Source organism: Solanum dulcamara, chromosome 11 (genome assembly GCF_947179165.1).
Source record: "Solanum dulcamara chromosome 11, daSolDulc1.2, whole genome shotgun sequence".
Taxonomy (NCBI): Eukaryota; Viridiplantae; Streptophyta; class Magnoliopsida; order Solanales; family Solanaceae; genus Solanum; species Solanum dulcamara.
The window spans coordinates 45,377,237-45,392,287 of record NC_077247.1 but is presented as its reverse complement, the minus strand read 5'-3'; the positions used below and the strand labels follow the sequence as shown (position 1 = coordinate 45,392,287).

General features: G+C 31.3%; 1 protein-coding gene across 2 annotated transcripts; it reads right to left on the bottom strand.

The window, feature by feature from the left end:
- Window positions 1-4,888: 4,888 nt before the first annotated feature.
- On the bottom strand, window positions 4,889-8,341 carry LOC129875145 (uncharacterized). 2 transcript variants are annotated; one of them, XM_055950580.1, is made up of 2 exons: window positions 7,733-8,341; window positions 4,889-6,019 (listed from the first exon to the last, which is right to left on the bottom strand). In XM_055950580.1, the coding sequence occupies exons 1-2, from the start codon at window positions 8,213-8,215 to the stop codon at window positions 5,849-5,851; spliced, it is 654 nt and encodes a 217-aa protein (XP_055806555.1). In that variant the 5' UTR covers window positions 8,216-8,341; the 3' UTR covers window positions 4,889-5,848. The 2 variants fall into 2 exon arrangements, with proteins under 2 accessions (XP_055806555.1, XP_055806557.1); XM_055950582.1 differs by having other exon boundaries at window positions 4,889-6,016.
- Between the last annotated feature and the right edge of the window lie 6,710 nt (window positions 8,342-15,051).

Sequence of the window (15,051 nt, the reverse complement as noted above, 5' to 3'; positions counted from 1 at the left end):
TATACTATATGTGTTGAGGTCAATGAGACAAAAAGACTTCATGAATTCATTGATAGTCAGTAATTAAATTTAGACAGATGAGAAGTTAGTTGGGTGCATTTAATTTCACGCGGCAGAGAAAGTGTGAGCAGTGATAGATTATCCTAGTCGTCGTGCTTACTAAAAATATAAATGGTTCAAATAATTATCATTTTAAAAAATTAAGATATAATTGAATACATTCTTTCCGTTTATACTTAATTTTAAAAGTAATAAACAATTAACATAGAAAATCGAACTGAACACATACAAATATTTCAATATTATAATTATTTAACTCTCTTTTTATTTATTGAATAATTAAAACTAATAAATAAGGCATTGATCATATATATATAAAAAAAAAACTCATCAGTTTTTAAGGGATGTATGAACTAAAAATATGACTAGTAAAATGATTCTGAGGGAGTGCATGCATACTATTTTGTTATGGTTTCACGGATTTCCAATGTCTCTGAAACTGATGTACATGTGCATGGGAATACTATTATTTCTGAACAACAAAGAGAATCAGTTTTTTATTGGTAGAAATGAACTGTAATTTATTCCATGTTATATAGTTAGCTCATAGCTGCTAAAGAAATCATATTATATTCTCAATGATTGTAAAATACGGGTATGGTATCGCATAATTATTAATCCAATGCCGCCAGGCCAACTCTTTCTTCTCCTTTTATTGTTTCATTTCAATCAATCTGACGTAGTTTGTCTTAATATTCATTGATTCTGATTAGGGCTGTACAGGACAAACCGATAAACCGCATCAAACCGACAAACCGAACCAAACCGGAAAAAAAACCCGACTAGTGGTTTGGTTTGACTTGATTTGGTGTTTGAAAAAAAAACCCGATCATTATAGGGTTGGTTTGGTTTTAACTAAAAAAAGTCAAATCGAACCCAAACCGACCAGATTATAGATATACTACTTTTAAATTATGTTATACATAAAAATATTTATTAAAATGTAATTTATAAATTTTTTTTAAATTTTTTTCATCATTTTTGTTTTCTTTCTTACATTTAGATTTGGACTTGAGTAGCCCATCTAAATTATATACAAAAAAAACTTATCTTATAAAGTTATATTATAAAGTTAAAACTTCAAACAGTGTTGTGACTCCATCTTATATGTTGATATTTTGTACTAGAACTCTTTTTAAGAAGCATTGCTCTGTGCTTTTTATTAGATACTATGAGAAACCCAAAAAAACCCAAAAAACCCGAGAAACCCGAAAACCCCGAAAAACCCCGAAAAACCCGAGAAAAATTGATATAAAAAAACCCGACTTTTATTGGTTTGGTTTGGTTTATAGATTTAATAACTCGACACAAATGGTTTGGTTTGGTTTGTAAAAAATCCGAACCAACCCGGTCCATGTACACCCCTAATTCTGATCCTCTTACATGATCATGAATTAAAATAAAAATCATTCAGTAGAGGATTCAAAATAATTGATGATTACATATATATATATATATTTGTCAATATTTTTTCTCACACACACATATGTATAGTCCGAATTCGAAATGGTGAAATTTGCCGTACGTGAATTGCATATAGTAGTTTAGATCCACCACTGTAGTCCATATATATGTGATTTTAAAATATTTTTACTAATTATATGGAAGTTACGTGTGACGCATAGGATCGTGTGGCACACGTGATAGTGTGGTGCATGCATATATAAATTTAATTGAATATACTTAAAATTTCTTATTTAGCTAGTGTTTTGATTATAAATTTTCATATATTTTTAACAAGTCATTTTTGGGTGAAGTTTCACCATGCATTTGACTATGAATTTTAGGAGAAATATTTGGCTTTTAAAAAAAATGATCTATACCTGTAGTTATAAAAATTATTAAAATTACTCATAAGTTTGTATTATCATTTTATAACGAACATGTTCCGTTTTAAAAAATAACCTTATAACATAATTGATGACAATGATCGACAACAACAAAAACAATAATAGAAACAAGAGCAGTACAATAATCACATATTCAAACTTGTCACTAATTCAAGATAAATTATAATTTATTAAAAATAAGTTATTCTTTTTAATAAATTTGATTGTAGATAAATATTAATAGATGATGAGTGTTTTTATAAAATACAATAATTTTTAAATTTTTAAAAATTTTCAAATACTAGAATTTTTCATTGAATTCTTGTGCAGCAAAAAGTCAAGTTATGCTCAGAACGACTTGGTCACACAAGCATGGAGGGGAGTTGAGAAATGAATTGAGTGTTGGGATATAATTATGAGGGAAAGTTATGAAGATATAGCTTAGGGACCCTTAGCTAGCTAGGGTATTTAATGCACGTAAAATTATCAGTCACATGCATGGTTTTTGAAGATGATGAAATTAAAATGCCGACCTGTATTATCTTTCATTCATAATAATAAGTGTGTTTTCGTCTTTTATTTTGGTAGGTGTTCATAAAATTAAGAAGTCATTGATTCTTTTAATTTTATCTTTATTTAAATAAATAGAATTTTACTTAGTCAAGAAATAATTAAAAAGCTACTTCTAGGAATGGGCATAGTATGGCCATTCGTAAATCCGAACTTTTTGAATATTTTGTTGAATATTTGGATTTTGAATTTATTTTTAAAATTTGTGAATTTAAATTTGATATCGAATTTAGTACTATGAATTTTTAGATATTCAATTTTTTTATGTCTTATATTCAATCTTACCCATATCATATGTGCCTAATGCTAATAAGTCTAATTTTCAAAAGTCCAACAGATAGTACTCTACAATCCTATTCATTATAATATGAAGGTCGATATAGAATTACACGACATGAACGATAGGATGGCCTCAGTCCTTATTAACTATAGAAAATTATACATTCTAAGGACAAACTATTAGGTGAATTGAGGTTGTTAATTGTTATGGATTGCCTTAAGGCTCAAAAATCAAAATTAAAAACAAAATATACGAACCGATAATTCAAAATCTAACGTAAAGAATTCAATCCAATTCAAATTCATTTGAATTGTAATCTCTTCGATCCAAAAATCGAAAATCTTAACCAAAATTTTCAAATCAATAGCAAACTCTGGATTGAATCATTAATAAAATGGGTTAGGCAATGAATATTTTCCTTTTTTCCATTACTGTCGTTCTTTGTTCTTCAGCACTAGGATCATAAAATAGGAAACAGAAGTGGTCTTATACATATTTTTAGGATTAATCAAGATACAAGTTATATCACTTGTTAGATTAATTAGATAATTATGTTGCTTAGTTACATTTCTTACTTTTCTTTCATTATATTCTTGATTTCTTTCCATGCTTTTCTTTAATGTGTTCTTTTCGTTTTATTGGTCGACTAATTCTAAAAGCTTTACAATCTCAAAGTCTATGAAAAGGTCAATACTAAAATGTTTCTGATCTTTCTGGACCTGGCTGCTAAACTCAATCAATAGACAATAGGGCTCTCACTTTCATGTTTTAAGTTACCAATTCCTCTACTATAGTGAGTAATTTTCTTGTACATCCTCCCTTTGTCACATTTTGCTTCACAAAAATCAATTTAACTAATCTTTAAAATTAAATTAAATTAAATTAATATTTAAAAATTTAAAAACTATACAAAAAATAGTATCAGTTACAATCATTCTAATATGAGAGAAGTATTGAAAACACTCCTCAACTTGACACAAATTATTAGTTTCATCCCCGAACTATTAACAGCCTTAAAAACACCCTTTTACTTGACTAATTAAACTTAGATACACCTCCGATCTACCACATGACATATCAAGTGGTCTCAAACTCTTGAAGGAGCATGAAAATCTTAATAAATAGCTGAAAGAAGTGTCGAAAACACTCCTAAACTTGCAAGAATTTAGGGGTTTATTTTACTCATGTTGCAATACCGAAGGTGTATTTAAGTTTAGTTAGTCAAGTTAAGTTTTTTTTACGGTTGTCAATAGTTTGGGAAAGAAACTAATAATTTGCGTTGAGTTTAGGAGTGTTTTCAATACTGTTCTCTTCAAATATTAATACAATGAAAAGATATAGCTTAAAATATTGGCCAAAATCCATACAATTTGACTCTCAAGAAACGAAACATGACAAGTATTAATAAACATAAGAAGTAATTTAATTTAAATGGATGTTTTCACTAGATAAGTTCACACATATATTTGAATTTTTTACTTTATTTTTAAAAAATTAACAGTCAATCGAGCCCAAGTAATTGAGCTCTCTAGAGTAATTCTCCACACTAATTCTTATCCAAATGGGATTTGGCGTTTTACTACCTAATAAAAAGGGTAAATTACACGAGAAGGCAAACATTACTAGTTTATTATTTTATATGGGTATAATTTCATTTTATTACCATTCGTGGGTATATTTTGTTGAGATTTACTATGATTTATTTGTATATTTCGCTATATAATTCGTGTATTGCATTTGTATAATTCACTATACAATAGCGTTTGTATAACTCGCTATACAATTCGTGTACAATATTTATATAATTCGCTATACAATTTGCAGTGTTCGTATATTTCGATATACAAATAATTAGTGGGTACATCGTGTGTATAATTTGCTACAATATTTATATAATTCGCTACAACGCTTGTATAATGGCAAATTTATGTTTGCTATTATAAGTAATTAGGAAACTATACCATATGGAATAATTATGCTTAAAAGGTTCGAGATATATGAAATTTTCCCTAATAGAAGTCATGTGCATGACCTTGACATATCACTCATGGCGTTACTAACTTAATATATGTTATGTGATCTTTCTTGTGCAAATTCAAATAAAACAGTGAATTTCTGGCATATAGCAGTACCTCGAAAGCAGAGAATATGGAAGCCAAAAACTAATCCACAGTAAAGGGGTAGACAAAGTATATATAGTATACAAATAAGAAGAAGCAAAGGAGACTAAATCGATGGCATAAAGCTTTGGTGTGGGTTAGTTTTTCAGGATGGGGCCAAGAGAGGCAGGGAAGGAAGATAGCGTCAATTATGTTTTTGAAGGAGGAGATGCTTGGACAAATCCAGGACTTATTTCAAGCTATTCCACCTCTGCAATAGTTGGGTTACTTGCTAAAAACATCATTACCATTTTGATTTCTCTTGCCCTGGGGTGTGATGATGATCATCCATCATGAATTCCATGCCACTATATGTTGTTCTATGGTGAGACATGCAGCAATTGCTATTAGAGCAACATCACACTTGATAGAACAACCACAATTTGCATTTTCTGTTACAATATAAAAACCTTTTGAAAGTAGGTCACCATGAACAATATGTGGACAAGCACATCGCTGCATTATCCAACATGAGAACTTTCCTCCAAGTCTAAGGCAAGGAGAATTCAGATTGTTCCTGCCTGGAAAGAAAACTGATACCTTCAATTTGGACAAATGTGAAGGAAATAGCATTTTTATTACAAGTACATGACTTAAACATCTACTAGAATTTACATTAAGGTCAGAGAGGACTGCTCAAGGGACCAAACTGACTGCTATAGCTACAGCCCATGTAAGGCAGTTTCTACTAGAGGAGTCCCACCACACTAAAGCAGCTTTCTTTGAGTTCCTTTCACAAGCCTTTCTTTAGTTGAACAAAATCAGCTACTCCTAAACTATAGTAAAAATATTCAGATAGTTTAGGCTCTTAACAAGTCACCCAAAATACAAGCCTGAAAACAGTAAGTTCAGCTTCTTCTACATTGAACTATTACACTTAGTACTTCACTGGAGAGTAACAAAACTTGCTACGGAGTTAACCATAATACCTTGGTTTCAACTTCACTCAGTCACAGGTCTGCCCGGGTAGAGAAAGTAGAGGTATACTTTGAAGAAATATCCTTGAATACCATGATCAGGCCCTTCAAATCAGTAGAACCCAATTCAAGGCAGTCCTTAAGCAAATCACCTTCTAATACTTCCTTCTGAAGTGTCTCTATGACTTCCTTCAGCAGACCCTGCTTCAAATAAATAAATAAAAACAAACTTAGACCAAGTACAAAACAACAGGCTCAACATACATTCAGTCTTCATCCTCGAGCTTTGGTACAGCTCCTAATCACTATCTACTCAGCCCCCACTCTAGAAACTATTTAAAGTTCAATTCTAACATAAAACAGGAATTGTTGGTCCATGATATGTCCCTTTTTTGCCTTCAATTAAGACATTCATGATTCTCTTTTTTGGTAACCAGGAAGGAAATATAAGCACAAAATCATTATATGATATTCATCAGTATCCCGTACTAGTTGAGTTTCCTGTGTGCTTAAGACAAGACTATGGATGTCCCATACTAATTCCATTTTACTGTAAGCTCAATATGAGCATCAATTCAAGCATACAACATAGATAGAGATGGATGTTCCTCAAGTGTATTCAGGTTGGAGATGAACGGAAAAGTTGACCAACTATTACTACAGGTTAGACTTACAGTAATTTCCAAAACATCCAATTTGGAGGCCCAAGAATTGGCAATCTTCAGAGATTTTGATCAAAATGGAGAAATATATTGCACCAATCTTCAGTCTACTTATAATCAATAACCTCTAAACTTTTTGACGAATAACTGAATGAAAGGGGGGGGGGGGCAAAAATTGAACTCTAAACTCCTTTCTTGTCTAATATGACCTTTTGATCTTCAAAAACAGTCAAATTTAAATTTCACATTCCCAACATGTTGGCAATGCTCTCCTCCTTCAAATTTACAACTTTACCTATACGATTACAACACCCTAGAGAACTTCCTTGGTTATGGTTACCATTTCTTGTTTCCTCAATATATATAACTTTGTCATTTAAACATTTCAATCCATTTCGAGGTTTTGGTTTGTAAGTCTTTACTTCAAACAATTATTTGAGCAACTCAACATCTAGACATGACACATGTCAAGTTCTCACTTGATCTTGGGAGTCTATAGTCTATGCTTCTTGCTTCGATGACAATCATTGGTTGTTTGTTTGATTGCTCTCAGAATGTTTGCAACAATCTCTCTTTCAAATTTGCAACTTTTATTTATAAAGTAATCAAAGACTTTATAAATGCTTGCACTAAGCCTGTGCGATAAGACATAACTTCTATACAATGAAGTCAGAACTACCTTAGTTGGGGGTCCACAATGGTCGCCCTTTCATTATTTCCTCAATGTGTAACAGAACATTATCAGTTTAAAGTTTTAACCGTTTTCATCAATTGCATGGGAATTCAATATCTAGTAATATACGGCTAATTAAAGTTGCAGGCTTACAGGAGACGCATCAAATTTTCCCAACCCATAGCTACACATATGTTCTACGACTGATCAAACACCAGCAAATCTTTCACCTAACATTTAGCACGTCAAGGTGGTGGTATTGGATCCTAGATGCAAAGCTGATTCTGATATCCTCCATCCGTCCCAAAATAAGTGTCCCTTTAGGAATTCAAGACAAAAAGTAGTAATTGTTTCCAATTATAACTTATCGTTAATAGTGCTCACTCAATTCTCAAGAAACATCTAATTAGGATAACTTAGTAAACTATAACTAGTATAGTATTTATTATTCTAAAGGACACTTGTTTTGGGAGGCAGTAAGTAATAGTACCAACTAGTGTGTGCTCGAAAGGATGCCATGCTCTGTAAATATGCAAATACTGTTCTACTAATTAACCCAAAGATATAAAAGTAGAAACTTACGGGTTGTCGAAACACCTTCCGAAATTTACCAAAAAGAGATTTTGAAAATGTGAATAGATTTTCATAATTTCGATTCATCCAGTTAACCCTTTCCCTATCTGAACTCACACTCGAAAAGTCGCTTAGACCACGCAGAATTTCATTCAGCTCAGAGAAAGCACCGAACATTTCAAACGACGTAGCATCTCTCCAAGCATAATTCCTTGCATAATCCCAACCCACGTTCCACATGACTTTCCAGAAACCAATACCCATACCATTCTCCAGTTTTTTGGCAATGGATCGAGCTCTGGAGGCGCCGTCGTAGTCTCCGCGAGCTTCCCGGAGATTGGCGACGCGGGAGAATAGCGAGTGTGAAAGAGAGAAGACGGCATGGTAGTTGGAAAATGGGAAAGAAAAAGAGGAACAAGGTGATGGCTTGGAGAGAACAAGGAAGAAGAGGAAGAGAAGAAAGATTGAGGGAGTCGCGCCGGTTCTGCTCATTACGGGGAGCGACGGTTGCCGACTAGCCGGACGGTGGAGAAATGTCGAGATTTTAGCCGGACGGTGGAAAATTCCTAAGTCTTTTATCTAATTAAACGGGTTTAAGTTTTTTTTCTTAGTGGAATGACCCACGGTAAAAAATTCTAATTTAATTGTGATTTAGAATTTAATTATTATGTTAGATTAGTACTCATCTTTTATGAACTACAAATTGATTCAAAATCAACAATAAAAAATAAAAATAAGAAAAATCCTCCAAAATCTCTTTCAACGTCTTTTTTTCTACTTTCTTCTATTGTTCTTCTTCCACTCTCAATCTATCCTCTGTGCATATGATTGTGTATTATTGAGGTTCTAAAACTCTTTCCTTTTAAGTGAAGTTGGTTTTAACAAGCTATATTTGGAGAAAGATGATGTTAAAGTTTTAAAGAAATAGTCAAGCTCAATTTAAATCCGATTAACACTATTTTAGAGTAGCATTAGCTCGGACTTATGTTAAAACATTATATCAAGACCTCAGTTTGAAGGTACACAAATGAATTTTATATATTTGTAGAATTATTATGCAGATGGAATCTGGTCTGCAATGGACCGATTGACCATCGATCTGACCGATTATATATCAGTCCTCTATGTTATTCAATAGCTGATCGATCATAGTAATTAGTCCGACAGATTCATTATAGATTTTTTTATTTTTTATTTTCATGTTTGCAATAATGTTTCATTTTACTAGTTTCTAATAACGTTACATTATTTATTGTAGATAGGTACAAAATCATGACAGGAGTTGTCTTACTTGTTGATTATTTTGGAAAGTGAGTAGATGACAAGAAATCGTGGAGATGGAATTCTCAAAATGATACAGTTCGAACAATGCTCGTGAGCAGTGATGTTACCTTTGATAAATTCATGAAAACTATCATTAGAAGAGGTGAATTGAGTTGTGGACATGATCTTGTTTGTGTCAAGTATATGACTAATGCAAGTGCTTTTTCGAGGGACAAATATCCGATATAAACAGTTGGTGAAGGTGTTAAAAAGCGAAACAAATGTTCTCTCTGCAAGCAAGTCGGCCACAAGAAGACTACTTGTCCCGATAAACGTACTTGAACTCTAAATATGCAGTTAGTGTTAAATTTTCTTATTGTAATTTAGGACTACAAGTGTTAAATTCTCTTATTGTAATTTAAGATTACAAGTGTTAAATTTTTTTATTCTTTATTGTTTTAACTCACATAGATCATGTATATGTCGGATAAATCAACAATTTGTTAGTGAACATACTCGAACGCTCATGCTAAGTATTTTTTGAATTTTTCATTAGTTTTACTCCTTATTCATCAACTCTCAAGTCAATACGAAATATCAACATATAACTAATAAGGAATAAGACGATAAAGAGCGATCGATACCACATCTGGCGGACCAAAGCATCTGCTGTAAGCCTGTAACAGACAGATCATGTATCTGTCGGACAGATGCTCAATTTATCAGCATTTATACGAGAGAAAATTTGATGTTACATTCTCTTTTTTTGTGAAAAAAAAAGAACAATATTACAAACTAAAGCGCAACTTGGATGTACAAGTAAGAAAATAAATATCCGATATCACATCTAACAGACAGATCATGTATCTGTCGGACAGTTCATAAATTTTTCAATGACTATAAATGAAATAAATGATGATAGAAAATCTACACTGCAAAATTATTAATGAAATTAAAATAAGTCGAATATTTCCATCAGTGAGAACAAAAGTGGCATAATATAAATACGCTAATTTTTTAAACTTAAATATAATTCAAGACAAATTTTAATTAAACCGATTGATCCATACTCTATCCGACAGATTCAAAAAATATCATAACAGAATTACTAACTATCACCGTCAATCTTTCTCCTTTTATAAGTTTTCATATTCTTCGAAGCCTCCCAAATTTTCTTTTGTCTGAGATCTGTTGCAAAAGGGGAATCATATTTTGGATTAGTTTTTTTTGTTCTTTTCACCCTTGTAGTACATACTCCCGCAAATTTGGTAGCTTCATCTTTGTCAACCATGTTGCTTCCTTCCTCTTCAAACTCACCAATTACCTTCTTTTCCAACATATCTGGTTGTTCATCACCCACCTTAAAATTTTCATCATCATACTTTTTTTTTGCTTAATTTTTCTATCTGGACATGCAAATCACCCACTATACCACTCAAGTGGTCTACTTTAGCATCGAGACCATCCATTCTTTCATTCAACTTCTTGTTCATATCCTTCATCTCATTAAACATATTTGCACATAATTCAATAAGTTGAGAAAGTTTATCTGATGAATCACTCAAATTAATATTTTCAGTAACTCCCTTTGATGGTTGTCTTCTAATATCAGTTTCACGTTCGTCGTGATCCATAGCTATCGGAATCTCATGCCTTTCGAGAGAAGAGTTAACTAATCGTGTCACACCACTAACTACTTTTGTCAACCGATCTATATTCTCATCCACCTCATCTTTTGAATCCTCCCAATTAATCAAATATAATATTTTTGACTCAACATTAGTATGAACCAAAGTAGGATGCACCACAACCTATAAGAAAATAAATTATTAAATAAAACTACAATAATAAAAACTTCTAAAATGAAATATCGCACCAAACAAGCTTAAGTATTCACCTCTTTATTTTGCATTGTTAATAACACTGTTTTATAATCTGAGAGTGTCTTCTTTTTATCGTACCATTGGAGCAATCTTGAAAGTGGCAAGGAAGATTCTATCAATGGCTGCCCAAAAGCCTCTCCTAGTATAGGAATTGCTTCGAAAGCCCACACCTATATTGAAAACAAAAAAGTACTAAATAAATATTAGTATATAAGTTTCAGATCGATACATAACTTGTTATGACCAATTAAATTTCAGATCGATACATAACTTGTTCAATATTTATCTCACCATAAATTATTTAATCTTACCATAAAAGCCCAAGAAAATCCTTGCAAGCTATAACCTTTAGATGTGGAATTATTTTTCTTTCATTCTGCAGACTTTTTCTTTAAGTTAACATTTATAAGAAATTCAACTGCCATCTCAAAAGAACGCCTACCCCAAGGATATGCATTAAAGTAATCAAAGTTTGTCATCAATTTCATATTCTTTATATCAACAGTCCGTTTTTGATCACCAACCCATAAAAAAGACTCAACAAACCACACCATAGCGATCTTCAACTTTGTTTGCGCATCAAATCTGTCACTCTTTAATATTTCCTTTAAATCATTTTTTGTTAGACTACTCTTTTTGTTCAACACTAGATCTAAAAAATCTTTTGCCTTGGGTGGAAATTCTCCAATAGATTCTACAGATTCAGATTTGGATGCCCCTTCATCATATAAAGCCTTATCAGTGTGAATTTTTTCACAATTCAGTCCGTTAATCATAGCAAACTCCTTCATACAAAATCGAATTGGCTTACCATCAATTATGAACCAAATCTCCTTTTTCTTTAAGCTTACAATACGTCGTTGTAAAAGATAGTGTACGATTTGGCCACAAAAAAAATTGTTCCAATTCTCTAGGTTCACTTTTAATAAGCAGCCAAAACAACTATACATAAATTGGTTGTACACTTTTTTCTTCTCCAAGTAATATTGTATAATTTTAACAACATCCCACCTTGATAAAATGCTCACAAGTCCATCAAAGTGATCCTCGTCCTCCAATTTCTTACGCAAATTATATTGGGAGAGGTCTACTGAGGTTTCACGTTCTGGTATCAATAATATATCATTCTCCTCAGCAGATTCATCCCCGTTACTAGATGTCTCAGTAGATTCATCCCATTACTAGATGTCTCAAAAGACTCATTCCCATCACTAACGATTTTAGAAGACTCATCCTCCTCGCTAGATATATCATATTCCTGAAGATATTCTAACAAATGTAATATCAATTAGACAAATAAGAAAAACTAAAGATTGGTGTCAATATTTTAAAGGACTGATTATAAATGTATTTGACAAACTATTAATCGATCTATTATATATTTAGAAAATCAGCCTGATTTTTACATTATTCAGATTAATGTACTATCAATCGCCTGATTTGGTAAACAAAATATTTTAGCCTTTTGGATGATTTTATAAAGCAGATCGATGGTTGATTGAGTAGATCAATTAATAATTGGTCACGTAAATCGTGACAGATTTTTACTTAGTCGAATCAATTTATTATCTGTCACTTTAATTATAGCAATAATGATTCCTTTCTCACTGAGATGAGAAATTTAAGTTGAAAAGCTAAAAATGAAGGTGCACCTGATTCTCCTCTAGCTCGCGATCAACATTTTTAGGATCGACTCGCACCATAAATTCTTCAAAGAACAAGTAAAAGTTATGATCAAGAAACAACACCCACAAAGAAAATGCAATTACTTTAATATAACTTCATATAAATTTTAATTGCATATCTATTACTATAATATTTTTCTTTACAAAATAAGGTTGATGGGTAGAGTTAAGGGAGAGTAGAAAACTTACAATTTAGTAATTCAAGAAAAATACTCAAAAAGAGAGTTTAAAAGATGAGTAAATTGAATAAGCAATCTGTCTTTAGCAAGAAGGGAGGAGAAAGAGATAATGTGCCGCTGCAATGAGAAAATTTGGCTGAGCCAAGTAATTTTTTTTTGAATGTGCAGTCAATGTCACTTCTATTAGGTTTATATATTTAATTTATTTATAAATAGGTCCCTAGTTTATCTAATATTTTAATTATATTTTAATTATTCATTAAGTGCCTTTTCTCATTTATTTTGATATATTTTAAATTGAGTAAATAATAGAAGACCATTTTGTTAATTGAGGACTTGAATGGGTCTCTCAGCCAAATTTTCTCCATTGTTATATATATAGCACTTGATTTGGGAAAAGTAAAACAAAAAAGGAAATGAAATTGAGACTTTTGAGTTTCCTTAGCGCTTTTATGTTTAACGTATCGTTGACGGCCTACCCAATCCAACTCAGTTTTAGCGGGTTGGAGACTTTGGAAGGGCTTCGAAAAAGAGCATCGTATATAATTGTACGGGTAAAAAAAAAAAAATTATATTATCTCTGTATATACATATTTGATTAATTCAAATCTCTTTTAAGCAGTTTCAATTTTTAAATATGAGCTCATCTTAAAATTTTGAGTTTTTTAAATATATTATTCATTTAAAATAATTTATATTTGAGGCACGTTGATTATTCACTCAGTTTTAGCGGATTGGAGATTGTGGAAGGACTTCGAAAAGAGCATCTTATATAGTCATATAGGTAAAAATAAAATAAAAATTATATATATATATATATATTTTAATTTCGACCAATTTAAATCTGCTCTAAACAATCTTCAATTTTAAATACAAATTCATCTCAAAGTTTCAAGTTTTTTGACATATTATTTACTTAAAATAATTTATATTTTCGGTACGTCAATTTTTAAGGAAGCTTTAATGGCTGAAAGGAACAAAGAATAAGCATAAAAACATAGAAGAAAAGAACAAGCAGGAGAACTAAAGAAGTAAGAGTAGAAGATTAGTATAGCAAAAAGTACTCCCACTGAAAAAAATAATGTATTGAGCGATCATTTACAATAATTAATGGTAATTGGATTATTTTAATTAGAAATTTTGACATATTAGATATTTTATCTAATTTATCCGCCCGTAAATGTTAGTCCGACTCAATTCTAAGTGAACTGTGGACTAGCACAAGGTCTGGTCTACCAAATTTCATTAACAACATTTTATAAATAGCTACAATTTAGAGAGAAATTACGTAACATAGCTACAATGTATATATTACGAACCATAGTTATGATTATTGTATAAGGCGAGTATCAATGAAAAGACGGTATCAACTATGTCAATGTATATCATAGCATGAAATAGTTGTATGAATGCATGTTATTTTCTACAAAATTCAAAATGTAGTTATATTTTGTATTTTAAAAAATATAATTATATATCGTAAGTACAATTTAAATGTTTGCCACATCACACAATTATGAGTGTAATGGATATGGTAGGAAATATAATCATTTACAACTTAACACTTTATTTATGACATTCTCAAGTGGATATTTATCAATTGATTCAATATCGTGTTGGGAATGCATACAAGCTCCCATAATAGTAGATGAAAAAATTGAAAAGCTATATATAAGGTATGTGAATTCTCAACAATGCGAGGTATTTTAGAAAAAGTCATGTGATTTTGATCCAAATTAGACAATAACACACATTATTAAGAAGATTTTTTAGTTGGAACAACACAATAACTAGTATTACAGTCTAGGTTCAATAGAATGAGTATGACAAAGGCAGATGACAATGTGTGGCTCGATTCTTCCCATATGAGTTTATAGACACTCACATAAAAAAACATGCTAGTCGAGGACTTTTGTTGCCTAAAATACTCAAGTTATATGGGTGTCACACAGTGAATTTCAGAATTGACTCGTGGATCATAATAATGGACCACGTGGAACTCAATTTGAGGGGGAGATTATCGGGTGTGTGAATAAAATTTCACATTGATAGTTGAAAAAATTGAAAAGTTACAAATACGATGTATGATCTTTTAATGGTATAAGGCTTTTTAGGAAAATTCATGTAGTTTTTATCCAAAACAGACAATATCACATCTTATTAAGAATATTTTTGAGCTGAAACAGCCTAACAATATTAATTAGTAACTGGATAAAAATAATAATTAACTTACCATCCCAATAAAGTGAAAAAAGTTTACATTACCATTTAATACTTTTACTATCACAAATTATGCAACACTCTTTTCTTTTTAGTTA

What these genes read in the sequence shown, in the direction of transcription:
- LOC129875145 (XM_055950580.1), bottom strand. Translation starts at nt 8,215, where the DNA reads ATGAGCAGAACCGGCGCGACTCCCTCAATCTTTCTTCTCTTCCTCTTC. An exon ending in GGAAGGTGTTTCGACAACCC is followed by an intron (nt 6,020 to 7,732) that starts GTAAGTTTCTAC and finishes ATTTATTTGAAG; the next exon opens with CAGGGTCTGCTGAAGGAAGT.